The sequence below is a fragment of the Telmatherina bonti genome, assembly GCF_933228915.1.
Source record: "Telmatherina bonti genome assembly, chromosome: 16".
In the NCBI taxonomy this organism is placed as follows: domain Eukaryota; kingdom Metazoa; phylum Chordata; class Actinopteri; order Atheriniformes; family Telmatherinidae; genus Telmatherina; species Telmatherina bonti.
Genome location: NC_136614.1, coordinates 18,286,323 through 18,309,209, shown reverse-complemented (window position 1 = coordinate 18,309,209; position 22,887 = coordinate 18,286,323). Strand labels below are relative to the sequence as shown.

The following is a 22,887-nucleotide window of genomic DNA, read 5'->3' as shown; positions in this document are numbered from 1 at the left end:
CAATGTCCTTGTTATAATTTAAATTATTGCTATATGATATAATCTGCCTCCCTTTATAAATAGTTATTCAATGTGTAATATAATTTAACTACAATCTATTGCAGGCCAATATGTCACAAATTTCCAAAAGACCATTTTTAAAAAAAACTTGATTTAACATATCCTATTGATTTCATCACAGGGCATTTCATTTTAATGTCCTCATCATATTTACTTTACTTTTTTTTTTTTAATCACCCTTTTAAATGATAAAAGCCTTATCCCTTTTTTTTTCAAATAAATTTTAAATATTAAAACTATCTTTTAATTATTTGTCATATAGAAAGAAATTATTTATATCTGCAATATTGTTTTATTTTGTTCCCCAGAAAAATAACTTTCACTTGAAGGCAAACAACTAATAGTGAAGGCAGTGGTAATTAAAAGAAATTACCAAGTTGAAACACTAATCCAAGCCCACATATGATCCTAACAGGAGAAAGTTTTTTATCTTCTTCCCTCCACATCCAGCAGATCACCGTGTCCCTCAGGTCATGTCCCACCTTTGGATTGGACGGACAGTCTGACGTGTCTCTGAGTTCTCCTCATATTTGGAGGAGGTCAGACCCCCGCTGAGCTGTGCTGGTTCCTCCTGGTTCTCAGACGGGGCTCGGACCGCAGGGAGACTCTGTAAGCCGGCATGAGGATGAGAATGAAGCCTTTTCTGTGGAGCTGCGTGTACTGCGCCGCGCTGCTGCTGTCTCACGTCGCACAGGCCACGTACCACCTGAGCGTGGCGGATCCTCAGGTGGTAGCCGCGCAAAGTTATGCTCAGAGCAGACACAACGCTCGGCCGCCATTTAGGACCCTCAATCCAACAAGTAAGTGTCATTTAAAAAAAAAAGTTTTTTTTAATCCATGAATATTAGTTCCAACTGGTAGCAGTCCTGTCGTCGGGGAGAAAGCAAGAAAAAGAAGCATATTTTGTTTGTTTCTTTATTCTCTTACAGAGAGAGGAAAAAAAATGCTTTTTATCTTTCATTCTTTGCATTTTTTTTCATCATGTCCTATTTACATACCTGTAACTAGGAGGTAAATTGGTCAAAACTGAACAAATATGTCAGTTTTGACCAATGTCAAAGAAAAAAAAAAATCCATAAAGTCTTCTTACCTTTCATATTTATTTTAAGCCCAAGAGCATGGATGTCAAACTCTGGTTAGTTTTAAATGTTTCCTGCTTTAACACACATATTCAAATGAAAAGGACATTAACAGGCTGGTTCAGAACAATATACTTACTCTTGTCTGTATATGGAACATTTGGAAGAGATACATTTTTTATGAATGAGGTTTTGTAGAAATAAGGAAACATCTTAAAAAAAAAACCCGCAGGACAGGCCCCTACAGACCTACAAATCCACAGCTGAACAAAATGCCACCATGAAAAATTTATTTGAACAAAATAACTAATGTTGGAAAGTACATGAAAAGATTCCTGAAAATAGCCCCTTTTAGTTACATTGATGAACCTTTTAAAGCTTTTGAAGAAAACGTTTTTCCTCCTAGTTAAACACAGAATAATGCATAATCTTTAAATAGTATTCTGTAAAAGTGACTCAATAATTTCATGAACTAATTTCTTTATTAGCAACTTTCAGGGAAGTTAATGCAGTGAAAGAGCGAATTTGAATTGTTTGCGGATATTATGTGTAATGTCTGTCATGTAAGTCGTGAAATTTTAAATACAGCCAGAAAAGACCATTTACATGAAAATTATTCATTCTAACAAGATTTTCTGCTTTTGTCAAACACAACACGCATGACATATCTTAACTGTGGGGATTTCACAAGCATTTTGTAACATAAACCTAGCTTGTCAGAAACAACCCACTTTGTGCCTGAAGACACTCATATTTCTACTAATCATAATTTATTTATGCTCCTAAAATATAAATAAATATAACCATATTTTGTATTTTTTACTCATGCTTACTACACAACTCCTGTTTGTCTGTCAACCTACTAATTTTCTCTGTCACTTCTTCTTTCTGGTGGGCCTGTAGATCACAGAAGTGATTACACGTATAGAGGAAGGTATCACTACCACTACCAGCCACCACGGATCTCTCCACCGGTAGTGTATCGACCCATTCCTCTATCTCCACCAGTGACTCACCACAGACCCATGGTCCCTATGCCGCACTATCAGCACAGGTTCAATGGACCAGTGGCACCACATCCACATATGCATCACAAATTCAAAGGTCTTTCTCCACCAGTTTCTCAGCCTCATCTGCATCATAGGGTCAAAGGTCCTCTGCATTACAAACCCAAAGGCCCATGTCTGACTAAATCAGCCCCAACTGTAGCCCTGACACCCGTGGTACTCCTCCCCCCAACTGTCCTTCCAACACTACGAGAGTCATCAATGCTGCCAACTCTGCCATCAACTACGGTGACCACCACTGTGGAGACCCCCCCTCCTTGGACGCTACCGGTCAGTACCCAAAGCGGCTTCATCACCACCATCAATCCTTTGGAGACAGGTAGAACATTACCAGTCAGGTTTGCTTTCCAACCCAAGCAATGCTCCTTATTGCTTTCCAGGTCAGATCGTTTTGTTGTGCTTTGTCATTTACCAAGAAATACAGTAGAAATACAGTTTTCTTCCCTCTTGTATGCCCGCTGGCTTAATGAGGCTGCAGCTGGTTAGAAGAGGAGAGCTTTTTATTAAGCATGCGGTAATAAATTACACAGAAAATCGCAAATTTTATTAAAACAATAAAATAAACAGAGAAGACCTGATGCTAAATTCCAGAAATGAAGTCTGACATATATGTGTGTATGTGATTGGACTGGCAGGGATCCTAACGTCGTCTCTATGTTCAGGTGTGATGTCACTTTTCACACGTTGAACATCACGCATCCTTTCCATGAAGGGAACTGAGATGGGATGTTAAAACTCTAAAATGATGCGTGGCGTGCCCTTACGCATAAAGCATCATTTTAGTTCAACCCCAACTTGCAGAGATGCACGCCGCTTTCATTTTGTTCCTATGCATCTCAAAGTTTTTCTATTTGGAAATGATTAACTGTTTCTCTCTGATTGTTAAAGTACAAACAAGCTGTGATTTTTCTTTCTGTTGAACATTAAATGGACTCATTCCTGCCATGGTTTGGTTAATCACCAGAGACAGACTCTGAATGCAGGAGCCGTCCCCTGGACCTGGTCTTCATCATTGACAGCTCTCGCAGCGTCCGTCCTGCTGAGTTTGAGAAGGTCAGAATATTCCTGGCCAACATGGTCGACACGCTCGACGTGGGCTCGGACGCCACCAGGGTGGCTGTGGTTAACTATGCCAGCACGGTCAAGATCGAGTTCCTGCTCAAAGACCATTTCAACAAACCAGACCTGAAGAAAGCCATCTCCCGCATCGAGCCCTTGGCAGCCGGCACCATGACTGGCCTCGCCATCAAGACAGCAGTGAATGATGCTTTCACCGAACAGTCTGGAGCTCGGCCTCGCTCCAAGAACATCTCCAAGGTGGCCATCATTGTTACTGATGGAAGGCCTCAAGACCAAGTTGAAGAAGTGTCTGCTGCAGCCCGGGCGTCAGGCATAGAGATCTACGCAGTGGGAGTGGACCGTGCAGACATGCGTTCTTTGCAGCTGATGGCCAGCATCCCTCTGGAGGATCACGTCTTCTACGTTGAGACCTACGGCGTTATTGAGAAGCTCACCTCCAAGTTCAGGGAGACGCTGTGTGGTAGGACAAAGAAAGGGCTGCGAGACCTTTTCCCACCATTAACCCAGGTTCTAGTTCCTCGGTAAAGGCACCTGCAGTCTGCAGGAGGGGGTTGCAGGAGGATGTGGATCATTTGTAATGTTAAAGGTAAACTATAACCTCTGAAATAATGAGGAAAAATACGTTAGCAATGCTCCCAGCCCCCACATGGACTGCAGATGTAAGTCCTAGAACCTGTTAGTTCTCGTCAACTTAAAGCCAGGTAAAGTTTGGGGCGACACAGTCCCAAACTTTCAGTGTGTCTTTTGTTAAAGCAAAAAAAAAAAAAAAAAAAATTTTTAAAGAGGATTTGTTTTGTGATCAAAGCATCGTTTTGCTTTGAATTGATGTCTTTGTGTTCTTAAAAAGGTTCAAATGAACAGTCAAACCTCACTTTTTTTTTTAAAACAACAAATCAATAATTCAGATTTAAATGAAGACAGTGACACAAACCAATCCAAATATGAACATGTGACTTGACTGCATGTCCCCAACCCAGCTCTTAATCATCTTCAACAATTTTCATTTAAGAAGTTTTGGGGGGAAAAAAAACAAAAAAACTGAGGTTCAGCTGTAAAGTTAATCCTTTTATTTTGTTTTTATTTGATTTGTTTTGTCAGTGTTAATATGTTTTTCTTTTCTTTTTTTTTTTTTTTTTTTTTGTCTTGTCTCTTTTATTTATGAAGTCACATGTCTATGTGCTGTTAATGTTGTGCTTCAGGGTTCTGTGATTTTACCTGTGTTGTCCAACGCACAGCAATTGGCCTTGGCTGAGATGTGGTGAAGCTGTTTTAATGGACAGTTTCCCACCGCAGGTGTGGTCAAGTACAAACAGGAAAGCTTGCAAATGTAAATAGATGACAACTATCTAAAAAAAAATAAAAGCAACTCCTAGCGATAAAACTCTATTTTGAAAATTGTTCAGTAAATATTAGTAGACTTTTTGCAGCTACAGAGCACAACCATTATAAGCCAGCACATGAAAATGTACCCATGGTGCCATCCCTTAATCCCGGCTTATTCTAGGTGTGGACCCCTGTGCCATGGGACATGACTGCGAACACATTTGCGTCAACAGCAACGCCTCCTATTACTGCAAGTGCCGGAATGGTTATATCTTGAATGCGGACAAGAAAACATGTTCCCTGAAACGTAAGAACATACTGTGTGGATTCCTGCAGCTTTTTTGCTGTGATACTAATGCTGCTCAAAAAGTAGAGAAGCAGAGAGGAAACAATGTAAAGGAGATTGTTGGCTTCTAAGCATGGCTTCACAACATCACAACCAACTGATGCATAACTCCTGACTCTAATTCGCAGTAGTATTTGTTGGACAATAATCGGGTAATATTATAGAATAAATATTTTGGCAAAATGTTAACTTACTATTTGATTTGCACAGTTTTCATGTTTTAATCGGCTGTGAAAATCTGCTTTCGTTTGAGCTTTTGGCTTTTTCGTGCCCAGTAGGAAAAAGTAGCCTGGGTGGTATTCTGTGTGCTTTTTTCACTCTCGACATGAGCTGTTACGCTGATGTGAAATTTGCTTTCTCTTGGTGAAGAGGTAAAGGTGGAGGTGGTGGAGGACCCTTGTAAATGCGAGGCCAGACTGGCTTTCCAGAAGCAGACACAGGCGGCCATCCAGCAGCTCACAACCAAGCATATCCTTCCTGTTATTTCAGATGGAAGCCAGTTTATTATAAACAGTCTCTGGAGCACATGTGACTGAGCCAACAGGTGGTTTGATATTTGATATTTCTACTAGTACAGACATGTAATTCAACAGTGTACGATCACATTATTACTTTATCTTTTCACTGTCACTGTTTTTTCTCTTTTTTTTTATTGTTAAATGAGTTTCTTTAACTGATCAAACTCGCCAACATCGCGGGGAGAATAGAACATCTGGAGAACATGCTGGGCCGTGCTTAAAGCTTTGCACAGCAGTGAGTGTTAACAGCTTTTTTTTTCAGTGATTGGTTGTAAAAAGATTCCCACCTACTGCAGACTATTTCACCTCCTATTTATTTGCTTTCTGCAGAAGCCGCAGACATCTACAGACTCTTCTGTCGTGGACGTGCTTCGTGGCATCCCTTTCAGCAGCAGAGAGACACGGATTCATAGCTCAACTGTTAAGCCACAAAACCTGCAATTAGACATTTATAAAATATTATCAACTATTACGATTAATACAGCTTTACAAACACTAAATGGAATTTTGTGATTTTATGTAACTCTTGTAAATGCTACTAACATTTAAGAAATGGTGCATGACTATAGTTTCATATATAATAACCAAATATTTGGTTGTTTTTGTATCCCTTTTTGTACAAAGATGATTATGTATATAGTAAACTTTATGTTATAGAGCATTTATCCAGTAAATGTTTTTACATTATTTTCTATATAACAACTGTTAAATAATAGTATTAGATAATAATAGCTTGTTTAATGTGCTAAGGATGATGAACGGTCACCTTTTTGTATTTTTAAAATTTTATAAGATGGCATGCTAAGATTTATAAATGTTATAAAAGTAAAACTATATATAGAGAGATATAATCACATGACAGAACTTTGTTGTCTTTTTAATCTTATGATATATATATATATATATATATATATATATATATATATATATATATATATATATATATATATATATATATATATATATGAATTGTAATGAATAATGCTGCTTTTGATGATGCAGCGCATGCAGTATGTGACAAAAAGAGAGCAAATAAATGTTTAATTAAAATAAAACTGAGTAAAGCTGAGTTCATTGTGAAGGATAAGATCATTAGACTGGGCACTGATGAATCGCTGCTGTTGAAGCAGCCTCCGACTGAAGAGCTGTTACATCCATAAGACTGGGCACACTGAATTAGCCCACCTTGTCTTGTCCAATATGTTTAAATAACATCTCTATCACTAAGCTAGCCCATATTTTAATCTGCTACACATTTTTTTTTATAAGGTGGTCTTCTTGGGAAGCAACACAACCCACAACTACCATAAATAAAAGTAATATATCAATAAGTCTTTTATGGAGATGTACTTGGTCCTATCCTTCATCCAGGAGACAAAAGGATGATATTCATATCTCATTTTTCTTAATGTCTTGTATCCAACACCATGACAAGCTAATTACTACCTATAAAATTTTAAACACCAAATATACCAATTTTTTATGATGCTGTCAAAACCCCTGTTGCTATTTTTACAGCAACAGGGGTTTAATTGGTGTTATAAATAAACAATAGAGGAAATATCATGAAACTCAGTACTGCTGATGGCTGCAAAACATCTCTGGCTCTAACAGGCTGTGTCTTGAGAAATGCAAACTATTTCCAAGAAATTAAATTTGAGCAAAACTGAAGATGAGGTTTTTAGTTAGATTCACTTTCTGAGGTCAATGAGATGCCTCCAAAAAGCTTTTCATAATTACATAGACTTCAGGTCTTAAAGATGCTGAATTTAAGCAAAACGCTTATGAAAGAAAACAGATATTGTAAACAAGATTTTGGAACAAACAATAAAAAATACCTCATCACTTGACTTTTTACACTTTTAAAATGGTTTGTTTCGATTAAACATGAACAACTGTGTCAACGTAACAATTTAGTGTTTATAATTTCATTTTAGAGGCTCCATTGATAATATTGTGTGGAAATAAATAAATAAATTAGATCTTCTTTAAAGGGATCATGATTTTTATGCCATGTGAGAAAGTTTAGTACACTTTAAAGGGGAAACATGCTCATTAAAGTTTTGATATATTTTGTTTCTTATGTTAAATTCACTTTTAAAAATTCTTTACAATAATATTTAGTATCATGGCCTTGTGCGCTGTTTGTTTTGGAAAACTTTGAGATACTTTTAAGTGCTACAATTTCTCAATAAAACTTTCAAGGAACCTAAAGGTACTTATGGAAAAAGTTGCATCTGCAGGTACAAAAGCAGCGTTATGTCGATCTCTCTTATATAACTTTGTGCATCTACGTCAATATAGAAGCATAAATGCAATCGTAATGGTCTGACATTTTTAATAACAATGTGCTATAGTTCAAACTGCTCCATTATTTAAGGTCAGTCGGACATAACTTCTTAACACCTCATCAGCATCACACTCATCAACAACACAACATACTGTAAAGCTTAACTAAAGTCAACAGTTGACTCGTGACTGAGCTGTTAATTTGACTGCTCTGAGTTAAAGGTTTGATCGGTATATTCCTAAACCACCATCTGTTTTTACACCCTGTTACCACCCTCATCTTTCAACCACCACAAAACAACAGAGAGAGGTCATCGGGTAGCCCCTGGAATGTGTTGGCTTACAGTGCTCACAACAGAGCATCTCTGTCCGCGGCGTCTGTGCAGGGCAGAGAGTCAACAGCCCAACGTTTACCTCTGGTCTGGCTCAGATCCTCTTTTCCTTCCTTTAACCAGACAGCTGTTTTATGTTTGTTTGCTGTTTCAGCTCATGGTTACCACACACACAGCCGGTCATAAAGGTGGCCCCAGCAGTGTTTCAGAGGGAAAAGATGAATGGGACTCACATGCCTCTGAGAAGTGGAAAAGATACATCTAGTGTGATACAATGCTTCCCTGTTCAGGACGTTTGACAGAAAGATGAGGATGAACTTGAATCTTTAACAGGTGTAGCTGCTTGGTTTTTATTGACGTGTGTGCAGCCATACAGGAACAATTTATCGTGGTTACCTTTAATAAACAGTTTACCTTCCTTAGGAAACAGAATGCTAAGCTGAGATGTGGCCTGCAGCAGGATTAAAGTAGTAACATGTTACCTTAAAGGAATTAAATGTACACTAAATCTACCTAATTAATATCTTTAAATGTATTTTTTTTAAGGAGCAAATACTGAAGCTGACATGTGTTTTGTTTTCTGAATGATGTCAATTTGACAAGAAGAGTTGAGGAAATTACTGAGAAAATAGTGCACATTAAAAATACAACAGACAAAATTTCTTTATTTCTTTTACTTTTTTTTTTAACCCAGGGTTTACATGTAAATCCTCATCCTTTTTACATGATTATTGAGAGGTTCTCAGAAATTCTGGACATTATGAGTTCAGTGTCAGTGTAATTAGTCTTTGCTCTTTACAGAGACAAACACATGTTCTGGGGGTAAGTGGGAAAATTATCAGTGTAACTATACATAGGTCTTTGCTTCGTGTAAAGTCATATGTATTGCATGAAGTTTGCTTTTGTGTCTTCATGATCTAATTTAAAATGAGTTTTCAACAAAAGACTGTAATGTAAAAACATTACGCTCTAAATTTGTTCAGTTCCATTGTCAATGAACAAATTTAGCAGGCAAAGCATAAAGTTTTATATGTTGGCTCGCTAAATTCCATAAGTGGATCTGATGAAAAGAGATTTGAGGTGATGAGGTGTGAGTTTCAGTTATGCACATGTCTTCAAGAATAACAGTGATACAGCTCCTGCCCATAACATTTTTACACATTCAGGTCCATCTCTTTGTTGTCAGGAACTGTACCATATACCAGTCTTTGTCCTTGTTTATTTAAACTTTTCTTTTGAGTGAGTTACTGGCACCAAATTTCTAAATTTTCTAAATACAATTAATTAAAATATTCACAATTGTGCTTTGTTTCAGGATTTTTTTTGGAAAAAATGATTAATGTTTTTTCAAACACTACTGTTAAGAAAAATGGCACAAAGCATTATAAGATGTGCGCTGGAAACTGTTTTGAACACTGTCTCTGTATAATGCCGTATTATTCTTTTAGCATGATAGTTTGTCTGGAATTAATTTTTTTTCATCACAAAAACAAAGCACACAAATGTTTAGCAAATAACAACGAAGACAATTAGCAGATAAACATTTGCAAGCCACATAAAAAGGCTGTAAGTGGACATTGAGTTGAGCTTTTGATGAGTGCTTATGTGTTCCTGAAATATTTTGGATCATATGCTCAAATCTTACCATGCCAACCACAAATGTGGCTCAAAATACCATATCAAAGTGCAAAAATGTACACTTATACACCAATGCAGATCTCACCTGACAGTCTCTTGACAAGCTGAAAAATTATTTGATGCACTGAGACATTTGACTGTAGTGAAAGGTGAACTGTAGTATAACTATAGTATAAGTACAGTTCAGGGCTCTGCCATTGAGAAAGACACCCCCTTTGTTTGGATGAAAGTGCATGATGGATGGATATCTGTCCTGCCTCTGCCAGGCCAACATGTTCTTGGATACTTTGTGTTAATTCTCTCAGCAAACAGCAACATTTAGGCTCTGAGGCTCCTGAATGTCAAAATCTTTACTTCAGCTTGCAAAATAAGCCTTTTAAGTCTTCCCTGAAAGTTTAAACAGTTTGAAATCATCTCCAATATTAAACAAATTTAACATAATATATACATGACACAAGGGTGTTGTAAGACCCCCCCCCCCCCCCCCCCCCCCCCCCCCAAAAAAAGGGAAAAAAATGAAAAACATTCAGAGGTTTGTGGATGTTTCATGATATAGAAATAAATTAAACTTGTGACAGTATGTTACTGCCATTATTTATTCCAAAATAGTGTGGTATTTCCTTTTTCTCAACAGATGCCAGTGGTTTGCAGCCTTTTCCTCTCAGTCACACTGGTCTGTTTGATCTGTGTCAATTCATCCACACAGTCTGGAGATAAATGAGCTGCAAAAGGGAAGTGTACGGCTGCTGAGCTCCTGTTCCATAAGGTGTCATTTTTCACCACAACGCTTGACATCTTCACCTGGGAGATTGCCTGAGAATTTCTCTCAAGTTTGTTTATGGGTTACCTCCTTGTTGTGCCATTACAGCAGTAAGCTTCCACTTTCTACTTTGGTGTTAAAAAAATATCCAAGGTTTTGTAATAACAGTGTTTATTTCAAATTTAAAAAAAAAAAAAAAACAAAAAAAACACATTTAACTGTTCTTTATCATAAAAGTATTATATAGGATATTACGCTCCTTGATCAATGTTTTTGTCCTAACTTTACTCTTAAGTTGGACTGAATTTAATTTTATTTTACTATCATGATTATTACTTTTTTATGGCTACAGTGGAATGTCGAAAGGTCTGATAAGCCCCACCTACATACAAGAACTAAAATATGATTGGACTACCTCTGCTGAGACGTCACTTCCGTATTTATTGACTAACTTCACAAATCTTCACATAGCCCCTATGGAGGACAGTTCCCAAATGCTTGAAGAAGCCCACTATGAGTTTAACAAGCGTAACTTTAAACAGGCAGAAGAGCTCTATACCAGATTTATCTCTTCCTGTTTCCAGTCCAGGTACAATTTGTATATCTTTGGAGGTTAAATTGGCTAAAGGTTGAATCTCGTAAGCTAGTATAGTGTCACGTCGAATTTTGTTTCCTGTCAAATTTGGTAGCCCGTCTTTTTGTTTGTTTCTGTCTGTTTGTTTTGTGTGTGGGTATGTGTCTGTTTGTATCGTAAATAACATTTCTATCTGTCTTTCTGTATAATTTAAGTGATCACTTGTTATTAAAACATATAACTAACGTATTCATACAGGAAATGTGAAGCTGGCAAGTTGGCCGCAGCTTATAATAACCGCGGTCAGATAAAGTACCTCCGGGTGGATTTTAATGAAGCAGTAGAAGACTATACCGCGGCAATAGAGGCTGACAGCCAGTTTGAAATCCCTTTCTACAACAGAGGACTTATCCACTATAGATTAGGTAAGAATGTGCCCCTACTAGCAAAAAATAAGTGAGTTAAACTTTGGCAAGCCAGACATAACAAAATAACCTACTTCCGCCCTGGGCCTTCAAAATACATTACGGATGTTCTGCAGTGCTTATTGAGCTCCCCCTGCTCATCACTCATTTCATAAATGTGGTCATTTTACACGAGTAGAGGCATATTTTGCTTAATTTCCCCATTTATTTCAGGGTTTGCATTTTTTTTAATTGAGTGACTTTGGTGTGTGCTTCCAGAAGACACTAGGTGGAGCTGTGTCTTTGCAAAACTGTTTTAAAGGTCTTTCTGCAGAGGAAAAAGAACAAAAAGCAATTAACTTATTTTGTATTTATGCTTTTATACTTTCTTACAGGCTTTTTTGATGATGCCAAAAGTGACTTCCAGCGAGCACTCACACTCAATCCAGAGTTTGTAGATGCTAAAGTGAGCCTTCAACAGACACTTCTGGACCAGCACCAGAAGAAAATCCGGGGATACTAACAATCTTTAAACATATTTATGTACTATGCATTGTCAAGCTCCTCAGATGCTCAATGACAGTGGAGTTTTTTTTTTTTGTTTTTTTTTATTTTTTTTTTTTTATGGTTTCTGACTCAGTAGCACATGGAAGTTTTTGGACAAATCACTTTTCCTGTTTATGGATAAATATGAGGAGTTCATTACCTGATGACCTCAAAACAGACCTGACACGGAGCATTTTTAAATGAAAAGATTCTACAGCATAATAAGAATGTCTTGATTTTCTGGCTTATTCTTTTTTTAAATTTGTTTTTTAAACATAAGTGAGTTCGCGCTTTGCTCTTTCCTATATGCATTTTCTCTTTGTGTTGCAAAGTCTGAGATAGCATCCCTCTTACACAAATCTTTAATAAAGATGTCCTCTCCCACCTTTTTGTTTTACTTGCTTTTTTATTTATTTATTTATTTTCTGGATGCCTCTATTGGAAACAATCTTATATATTCCATTAACTACTCAAGGAAATGAGAAATTTGTCCAAATGTTTTTGTCTAACACAAATCCACAGTCCAGTAAATAAAGATATTTGTGCTTCTGACATCAGGAAATTGGAATTACCAAAATGCATCTTTCATATTAAAATGATTTCAAAATTTTCTCTTTAACCAAATCATACATATTTATCCTCAATATAATGGATATATTTGTCCTAGGTAGGCCTGGCTCACTCTGAAAATGCCTGAATTGGCACATTGGTATGTAGCACATGTCAATGCAATGTTCATTTTGCTGCAGTACAACCAAATAAGCATTAAATAAGTGAATATGTACCCTGCAATCAGGCTCTGACATTAACACTTGTAATAGGTCAGATACAGTTCAATTTTATGTCTCAGTCAAATAAACTGGATCACAGGTTGTGTGACGTTTAGATCATTTCTTGAGTGAATGTACTGTGTTTCATATGAATGCAGGGTGATATTAATATGACTCTTTGTCCATCATAGTAGTCTTTACAGTGAATTCAATTAGAGCAACTTGCAACAATTAAGTATTTTCAATTCAACACTGTGGAGAAACACTTGGTTATTAAGAAAATTTAATACTTATGGAATTGCTTAAAATATTTTCTTTTCCTTCATGGTGATATAAAATCCAGTTTTGCTTACCAACTTCTGGTGACACTTGAATGTTATCAGAGAAGAATTACATAAAACCTGCTGTTGGATCTATCTTCATTAAAGACATCACTAATGTTCTTTTGCCACACTGATTGAATATCCTCTAAGTTTGGGGTGGGGAGTAATAACCTCACAAATGAAAAGGAATAATTTTCTCAGAGTGGACAGGGCACCCTGATCGATTCAGGCTCAGAAGGAGAAACGAGGAGCCTGATGAATGCCAGTGCACCTTTCTGACAACTTAGTGGAAAGTTTGTGACTATAACCAAACTGTAATCAGGAGCTGACAAACAATAATAATGAGAAATTTCAGCTGCAGAAGAGAAACACTCAGTGGCCCAAATTGTTCCCATTCTCAAGTTGATCACATGTACACACTGGTATATAGACTTAAGAAAACACTTCAGTCACTATGGAACCCAGAAATACTAATAATAACAGATTGTATCATACACCGGTGACCATGTGTCTTGATTTAAGCACAAACAATTTCCAGCTTTACATGAAGCTTAATTAGCAGAAGGTAAGTCAGCTTTAATTTCGGACTGACTTCACCTGTGCTGCAGTGATTAGCAGGCGTATAAAACAGGTGGTTAGATTAAACTCAAACCATCAGCTCCTTCCCTTTTGAGCTGCTTTCTCTTTGAGGGCTTGCAGGGCACTCAAAACCAAGTGCTGGTTGTGTACTTGTCACTTCTGTTTGTTTGGCTGATTTCACCTTGTGACATGCGGAAGCCTGGGAAAATGTAAGTATAGCTGTTGTCTTTTTATTCATATTTTTACCTTCTCTGTGCTGTAACTTTTTTTTTTCTTTCCCCTCAATTCCAGTTTATTTTGGACCATGATGGCTACAGTTTTTGCCTTGGGTCAAGCATGGACAAATGTGAAGCTTGGTTCGCAGTCAAGTAAGTTGCATGCAAACTGGCCTTTTATTTTTAACACACTGTTTAACCTGAACTGTGTCCAACAGGTAGTGGGTTAAAGTCAGATTGTGCTGGTAATCTGATGAGGCTGTCACTGGATAAGGTTCTTGCTGTGGGGAACCAACTTGAAGTGGATGCAGTCAGTGAGTAAACTGCCCTTGAAGGCAAACTTATCTAGTAGTGGAGCCTGATCCCTGTCATGTCTGGCCACCCTGCAGATGGCACCCAGCTTATTGAATTGACACCCAGTCTGGCTGCTCAGTGTGGATACAGCATGGAGTCTGACCCATGGGGCAACACACGGATCTACTCCTCTCTCTTGGGTTGCTATGTGGACAACAAAGTATGTTTGCTCAAATTGCGTGCTTGTTAGTAAGCAAGTTTGCTCTTCTGAGCCTGCTTGGGATTCCATGGTAACTTGGTGCCACGGTAGACTCATAAGCTGTCTTTGTGCCACAGGATGACACAACATTCACTGTTGGCTTGAAACTCCAAATGTACAGACACTCTTCATCTGATGTGGTTAGTCATGACGTGGTGCAGACATGTAGCTATACTCGTTGGGCGTCCAAAGAGATTTTCTGTGACAGAAACTACATGGAAGTGAGTTGCATGATAATGGCTCTTCTAAATTCTTTTGGGTGGGCAGGATTCCCAAAAACTAACCCTTGTCTTTTTAGGCATCAACTCACATGGCTGTTCATGCTTCCCAAAAGGAAGCTAAGGGGAAGGTTCAGAACAAGGATGATTCCCAAATGAACACTATTCCTGAAGTATGTTGTCCTAAACCTATTTATCAGCTGGGAGGAAACTCCAAATTGCAATAATGTTGTCTTCAACAGGGCTCAAGTGATGCACCTGGAATCTGGAAGATTACTTTCTTTACTCCTGAACCTGTGGCAATGGTGCTGAAGGAAGCTGAGCAAGCTGGTTATAGTGCCATGATGACTTCAACCCGTGTGGTTATGCGAAGCCCATATAACACTGCAGAGACTTATTTTGAGGATGTAAGTAGTAGTAACTCTGTCTAATGAATTTTTCCAACAGTGGTAAAATTGTGTGCTCCTCAGGTGGCAGGAGTCCCCATGGAAGTCTTCAGGGTCAGTGTTTACCAGAAATCTCACCAAGGTCTGAATGTTGTGGACTTGGTAGCTGCTTGTCCAAGAGGTGGGTCCAGAAAATTTAAAGCCTTTTCAGTGAAATTGATCACTCTACTAATCATAATATATTACCAGGAGGTGTCCTGTTCACTGAAGAGCTCATTTCTTGGCATGTACCTCGCCGTGTTAGTCCTCTAATTGAAGGCAAGGTCAAAATGGTTGAAATGCACATGGGCATCAATGGTCAAAGGCTAGATAAGGCCCAGATGGCGGCAAGAGGATACACACTTTCTACCACAGACTTCCACATTGTGCAGGAGATCCCAGTTGGCTCACCTGATGGCTATTACAAGGTCTGGGAGAACTCTTAATGGAGGAAAAAAGCCAAATTCAAGGTCTCATTGCACATGTTTAAAAGGCCATTATTTGCAGAGCCATGCCCCAGATTACCAGTACCACATCACCTACAATATTGAGCCCATGCTTGAAGTGCTGTGGAGGGCTGACAACACCCAAGATGACACCCGATACAAGGTTTTGTTCCCAATTACCACACCACCAATGGCTCGCCCTCCACATACTGAAGACCGTGAGTTTCATTTGCAGTTAAATGGCAGAGCTCCACTGTCTGGTGTGTGAAACTCCTGTTTTCTAGGTACTGTCCCAGAGGACAGGATGTTCACCTTTCATATTGGGCCCTTCCTTCATGATGTGGAGCTGAGAAACCTTACATTTTCTACTGGTGTCCTGACTGTTGAGGAGAGCAATGCCAAGGGCTTCATTGTTGAGGAGCATGTTCTTCAAAATGGCAGTATTGCCTTTACTTTAACTGTAGCTTTTGATTCTGATGTGGTCTTGAAGCATGTAAGTATTATGCAAAATGGCTGCACAATATATGCATGCTTCTCTCTCCTAACTTCTGTTTTCTCTAAAGAATCCAGAGCCACTGGTTACAACCTACAGCCTCCCTGTAGTGTTTGGCTTTGTCATCCATCCTGAGGCTACTCCCTTTGCCCACTTGGTACAGTTGGAGGCATCTCTACAGGATGTTGGTAAGGCTACTAGTGGAAAGACTATTCAGTTATAAGTGCATGGAAAGACTAAACTTGCCATCTGTCCTAGTGCTGCCAACACTCACTGGCACCTGTGATGAAGAGCAGTTTTATGTCAGTGTTAAATATGGAAATCAAGGCCACAACTTCCAAACCATGGTTGGTGCCAAAGACTTGACACCTGAGCTGGAAAAAGAGTTCAAGTTCCATGACAATGGCACACACTTCAGTATCCAAGTCCCATATGATGCTGCAGTTGCAGCATTTGAGGTAACAGTTGCCTTGTCAAGGGTTTTGAGTTCTGAAAACAAGCTTTACATGTTTCTCTTGTGCGTGCCCACCCCCAGGTGATTACCACCAGCTCAATCAGAGCTAGACTTGACATTCTGCTGTGGGATCCCAATAACCAGTGGGTGCTTGGTGACCTCTACTTGGCCTGCAGCTTCCCCTTGATGATGACCAGTAAGGAATCTTTGGGGAGTGGGAACTTGATGAAACTAAACTGGGCATTTAACTGAGTCCTGCAGGACTGAGAATCCCTAATCCACAACTTGAAGCATTCCTGCAAGATATCATGGCCTGGCCAGCTCATCCAACTGAGTTACACAGCCCTGCTCAAACATGCCTTCTTGTCTCATAGGCTGCTACCCCAATGGAACCCTCACTGCCCTGGCCGTGAAAGTGGAATCTGTACCTAATCTCATCCCAAGCTGGCTCACTCTGAGGGACCAGTCCTGCAGCCCAGTTTTCAGTGATGATCGCTTTGCTCGCTTTACTTTTAGTGCTGACTCCTGTGGAACAATTGTAACAGTAAGTTTGGACTCTCATTACACCCCTCCCAAAAAGTACACCTAATAAAACTTATTCCTTTCTAGTTCTTCGACAACTACATGCTGTACGAAAATGAGATTTCCCTGTACTACAATGCCAAAGTACCCCGCACATCACCAATTGATCCTGACTACAGGTATGACAAGCACTTTAAAATTGACCTTAAATGCCAAATTTGAGTTGTTACTTTCCCTGTAGGCAAACTGTCTCTTGCTACTACATCGTCAACAACACTCAGACCATCGCCTTTAGTTCTAAACCAAGACGCTATGATCCCAAAGCTGAGATTGGATCTGGGCATCTGACAGTCCGCATGAGGTTGGCTGAGGGTAAGAATTCATCTAATGTAGGTCCTGCAGATCTAATGTCACGTGCAATGCACTAAACCTAAAGTCAATTTCTTCCAGATCACTCATATGAGTACTTCTATGAAGCTGAGGACTATCCAGTGCAGAAGTATCTTAGGCAGTCCTTGTATTTTGAGGTGGAATTGCAGTCAAGTGATGTCCACTTGGAGCTGTTCTTGGAGAACTGCTGGGCTACTCATCAGGCAGACAGGACCTCTGTCCCCAGTTGGGATATCATTGTGGATGGGTAATGCAGCAGCAACTTCTCGTAACTTCACAGGTTTATGAATGACAACTACTACTTTAATTTCCAGCTGTGAGAACCCTGATGACAGCTATGCAACCATCTTCCACCCTGTTGTCATGGATGACAGAGTAGCAGTTCCACCCCATATTAAGCGATTCTCAATGAAGATGTTTACTTTCATTCATGAAGACAAGGTTCTGCAAGATGAGGTAAATGTATAACCAGCATAACTGCTAATGCTTGTACTCTCTTACTGAAGCGTGTCCTGTCCCCAGATCTATGTCCACTGTGATGTTGTGATCTGTGACCAAACCAGCCCTGCTAAAGGCATCTGCCAAGGCCAGTGTGCTTACTCCAAGCGTACAAAGCCTTCTCACAAAGGGACTAGAAGTAAGTGTTAAATTTGCACAAGTTGAAGCCATACCCTACCAACATTTCTCTTTTCTTTCAGGACAAAGAAGTGCAGGTTCAATGCACCAAAAGATCTCCTCCGGGCCCATTGTACTCAACAGCCAAATGTCCTAATAAAATGTTCTTACACTAATTTTGTCTACTTGCCCTTAAGTGCCTTTTGAGCAAGACTCAAAATCCTGAAAACTAAGCTTCAAATGCTAGCTATTGATGCTTCCATTCCTCTATAGACAGTGCATACTGTAAGGACCTGTCAAAAGCCACTTGAAATGCATGCAGGCTAATGAAAGCTTTCCCCTAAAGTTTGCCATGACTTACTACCCAAAAGTTGAGTAGCTTTCACATAGCAGTGAAATTAAATGCTAATACCTGGGTTCTCCAGGTGAGGCTGTCAAAACTCAGTCATGAAGACAACTCTGGTTAAGGCTCTTGTAAACCCCATCAATGAGGTCCATACAGTCAAGTCTTTGTTCCCAGTAAACTATGAGCAGGCAGTCTTCAGCTTTTGGAAATGTACTATACATGCAAACTTGGCTTACCTCTTAGGTGTTTACACAATTTTAAACAAACCCTAGAGCGCAAAGGCTATGGTATCAAACCCAAAACTAGAAAGTGGAGTGGCTTTTGATACAAAGGGCATGGGTAAGTCTAACTCTGGTAGAATTAAAAGATGGTCTGCGCATATCTAAGCACCTTTCAGACACCCTGTCTGGGCTGACTTTCCTGAAGGTCACTAAACTTTTTAAAATGAGTTTAAGCATGCTGAGGTCACTCTGAAAGAGGCAGTTTTAACTACCTGCCAGGTGAAACTGGATGGCAAATTATGAGACCATGGCCACTTTTTACTGAGGTTTTTTTTTTACATGAGGTCAACATGTAACACTATTTGGAATCAGCAGGCTTGATGCAGATGAAATGGGGTCTCAGGCAACCTAACCAATTTTCATGTCATGATGCAACTAATTTGAAATTGACAACTCAGGGTTGGGACCAGGAGGTGGAATTGTAGTCCTACGCACTTTTCTGCAGCTTCTCACCTGCCGCCGCCCACCCAAAACCCCATTCTGACCTTATACAACTCCCCAGCAGTAAGAATTAAACACACACTTCTGGGGTTAATCGTGAGAACCTCATAAAAACAGATCTAATAAAATCTGAAAATAAGACCATAAAGTGTGGCCTACTGAATATCAGATCCCTCCCAAATAAGTCTTAGTCAATGACTTGATAGGTGATCACCACATTGATTTATTCTGTCTTACGGAAACCTGGTTACAGCAAGAGGATTATGTTAGTATTAATGAAGCTACGCCAACTAACTATTTAAACTTTCACATTCCTAGAACTACAGGCAGAGGAGGAGGTGTTGCAGCTATTTTTCAGCCAGAATTATTAATTAATCCTAAGCAAAAAACTAACTATAAATCCTTTGAATTCCTGACATTAAATTTATCTCATCCAAAATGGAATTCAGAGAAACCGCTCCTTTTAGCATTAGTGTATCGCCCACCTGGACCTTACTCCGAGTTTCTGACCGAATTCTCTGATCTCTTGTCTGAGTTAGTGCTGACTACTGATAAAGTCATTGTATTAGAGGATTTTAATATTCATGTTGATGATGAAAATGATAGTTTAAACATTTCCTTTAGCTCTATTCTAAACTCAATTGGGTTTTCACAAAATGTCAATGGTGCCACTCACTCTCATGGCCATACTCTTGATCTTGTTCTAACATATGGTATTGAGACTGATAAGCTCAAAGTATTTCCTCAAAACCCGGTATTGTCTGATCACTTCTTATTAACCTTTGAATTCACTTTGATTACTCACTGACCAAAAATAAATTCTACTATAGTAGATGTTTATCAGACAATATTATTACAAAATTTAAACAATCAATTGAATCAAATTTTTCACATCTACCATGTGTTAGCATGACTGAGAGTCCCCCTTTAAGCTTTACTCCTGCTCAGATTGATCAACATGCTGATACTATAACAGCTTCAATGCGTACAACCTTGGACAATGTTGCTCCCCTAAAGAAGAAGAAATTAGGTAAAATTATGAAGGCTCCCTGGTTTAATTCCCAGCTTCAAGCTCTAAAACAGGCGTCAAGGCGTTTGGAAAACAGATGGCGCTCATCAGGATTAGAGGAGTCTCGCTTAACCTGGAAAGAAAGTTTAATTGTATACAAAAAAGCCTTACGTACGGCAAGAACAGCTTATTATTCATCATTGATAGAGGAAAACAAAAGCAACCCTCGGTTTCTTTTCAGCACTGTAGCTAGGCTTACAAGGAGTCAGAGCACTGTTGAGCCATGTATTCCTTTCTCACTTAGCTGTGATGATTTCATGTATTTTTTCAGGAATAAAATTGATACTATTAGAGATCAAATTCACAATACTCTTCCTTCTACCTATAATGTTGAGCCTGTTATGGTCTCTGAAGCATCCTTAGAACCAGGATCTGACTTGTGTCTAAATAGTTTCTGTCCTGTCCAACCCTCTGAATTAACTAAAATAATAGCTTCATCTAAACCATCCACCTGTATCTTAGACCCTCTCCCAACGAGCCTCTTTAAGGACATTTTCCCTTTAATTGATACATCTCTATTAAATCTTATCAATATGTCTTTAGTGGCAAGATATGTACCACAATCATTTAAAACTCCTGTAATCAAGCCTTTACTTAAAAAGCAATCTCTGGATCCAGAGGTGATAGCAAATTATAGACCTATATCTAATCTCCCGTTTATGTCCAAAATTCTGGAGAAAATAGTTTCAGCTCAGCTACATGCCCACCTAAGCAGAAATAATTTATGTGAAGAGTTTCAATCAGGATTTAGAGCTCATCATAGCACTGAGACGGCATTGGTGAAAGTTACTAATGACCTTCTTATGACCTCAGACAAAGGACTTCTGTCCGTACTTATCTTGCTTGATCTTAGTGCTGCATTTGATACAGTCGATCATAACATTCTGTTACAAAGACTAGAACAGGTGGTCGGAATTACAGGTACAGCGTTAAGCTGGTTTAAATCATATTTATCTGATAGACTTCAGTTCGTTCATGTAAATGACAAGTCCTCCTCACAAACTACAATAAGTCATGGAGTTCCTCAAGGTTCTGTACTTGGACCAGTACTCTTCACGCTACATATGCTCCCTTTAGGCAAAATTATTAGACAGCATGGAATAAACTTTCATTGTTATGCAGATGATACTCAGATATACTTATCCTTTAAACCAGATGAAACAAATCAGCCCAATAGGCTACAAAATTGTCTCATAGACATAAAGACTTGGATGTCTAGAAATTTTCTCCTCTTAAACTCAGATAAGACTGAAATAATTCTCGTTGGATCTGAAAAACTCAGCTAAATTTTCCAGTTTTGTAATGAACCTGGATGGCATTACTTTAGCTTCCAGTGCTACAGTGAGAAACCTTGGAGTAATATTTGACTCGGACCTGTCCTTTGGCCCACATATTAAGCAGGTTACTAAAACAGCCTTCTTTCATTTACGTAATATAGCCAAAATTAAGGACATTCTGTCTCGGAGTGATGCAGAAAAACTGGTTCACACTTTTGTTACTTCGAGACTAGATTACTGTAACTCCCTATTACTGGGCTGTCCTAAATATGCCCTGAAAACCCTTCAGCTGATCCAGAATTATGCAGCCAGAGTCCTGACCAGAACCAGCAGGAGAGATCATATTTCTCCAGTTTTAGCCTCTCTTCATTGGCTGCCTGTTGAATCTAGAATAGAATTTAAAATCCTTCTCCTTACATATAAAGCCCTCCACAGCCAGGCACCACTATATATCAAAGACTTCGTTCGCAGACTGCAGGCTTACTTGTGGTTCCTAGAGTCTCAAAGAGCCGAGCAGGAGGCAGAGCCTTTGGTTATCAGGCCCCTCTCTTATGGAATAAGCTCCCAGTTAGTGTTAGGGAAGCAGACACCCTCCCCACCTTTAAGACTAGGCTGAAGACTTATCTTTTTGATAAGTCCTACAGCTAGGGATGGTTAGCATCCCTTAGTTATGCCTTAGTTATGCCCCCCCCCCCATAACAGTGTTGCATCATTAACATGTATGTCTCCTGTCTCAGCAGGTCTCCCTGGCCGGGAGTAGCAGTTCCTGTTGTCTGTTGTCTTTCTGTCCTCTTCCCCCCATACAGCAGAGGCAGATGGCTGCCTGTCCTTGAGCCGGGTTTTGCCGGAGGTTTCCTTCCTGTTAAAAGGGAGTTTTTTCCTTCCCACTGTCGCCAGTGTGCTTGCTCAGGTCAGATTGAGTTGGACTCAACTCAATCTGTTGGTTTCCTTACATAGGCTATTATGAATTGGCTTTCATTATGTTTTCCCCTCTGTCTGTAAAGCGTCTTGAGATGGCATTGCCGTGATTTGACGCTATATAAATAAAGTTGAATTGAATTGAATTGGATTGAAATGTGTCATGGGCTGAAAACTATCAGTTTGTCTTCTACACACACCAAGTAAAACAGATAAATCATCAAAAGGACAGCTGTAAACTGTTCACATATGCTACAATATTTAAAACCTTTAGAATATTTAACCACTTCCCAGTTTTGTCATCCCAACTTACTCAGTTTAAAAAGTGTTTTTTAGAGGATTCATGTGCATGGAAAAGAACAGAAAGTTTGGATATCTCACCTTAGTCATTTTGTTAACTTCTTTAGGATCAATTTATGGCAAATTTTGTAATCTAAGAATCCAGTTATTTTAAATATAACAGTTGTCTCAAATTGCTTGGTAATAAGATCCCTATTTCTCATTTTCCCCCAATTTGGATAAATCCAAGTATTAAA

The 22,887-nt window shown here is 39.0% G+C and overlaps 3 protein-coding genes across 3 annotated transcripts; all 3 read left to right on the top strand.

Moving 5' to 3' along the window:
* Positions 1 to 679: 679 nt before the first annotated feature.
* matn3a (matrilin 3a) lies at positions 680 to 5,694 on the top strand (the record flags this gene model as incomplete). The annotated part of the gene is made up of 6 exons (XM_079255079.1): positions 680 to 860; positions 2,043 to 2,525; positions 3,171 to 3,746; positions 4,791 to 4,916; positions 5,325 to 5,423; positions 5,639 to 5,694. 6 exons carry the CDS (start codon positions 680 to 682, stop codon positions 5,692 to 5,694), a joined length of 1,521 nt encoding a protein of 506 aa, XP_079111205.1.
* Positions 5,695 to 10,952: 5,258 nt separating this feature from the next.
* On the top strand, positions 10,953 to 12,392 carry ttc32 (tetratricopeptide repeat domain 32). Its single transcript, XM_079255815.1, has 3 exons — positions 10,953 to 11,081; positions 11,325 to 11,491; positions 11,866 to 12,392. Exons 1-3 carry the CDS (start codon positions 10,969 to 10,971, stop codon positions 11,991 to 11,993), a joined length of 408 nt encoding a protein of 135 aa, XP_079111941.1. The 5' UTR covers positions 10,953 to 10,968; the 3' UTR covers positions 11,994 to 12,392.
* Positions 12,393 to 13,877: 1,485 nt separating this feature from the next.
* LOC306767156 (zona pellucida sperm-binding protein 2-like) lies at positions 13,878 to 18,176 on the top strand (the record flags this gene model as incomplete). Its single annotated transcript, XM_079255078.1, has 21 exons — positions 13,878 to 13,897; positions 13,980 to 14,056; positions 14,122 to 14,217; positions 14,293 to 14,417; positions 14,534 to 14,677; positions 14,791 to 14,847; positions 14,917 to 15,081; positions 15,145 to 15,241; positions 15,310 to 15,527; positions 15,607 to 15,763; positions 15,830 to 16,038; positions 16,109 to 16,226; positions 16,297 to 16,496; positions 16,574 to 16,688; positions 16,867 to 17,036; positions 17,102 to 17,193; positions 17,256 to 17,386; positions 17,465 to 17,651; positions 17,719 to 17,860; positions 17,927 to 18,041; positions 18,103 to 18,176. 21 exons carry the CDS (start codon positions 13,878 to 13,880, stop codon positions 18,174 to 18,176), a joined length of 2,709 nt encoding a protein of 902 aa, XP_079111204.1.
* Positions 18,177 to 22,887: the final 4,711 nt, after the last annotated feature.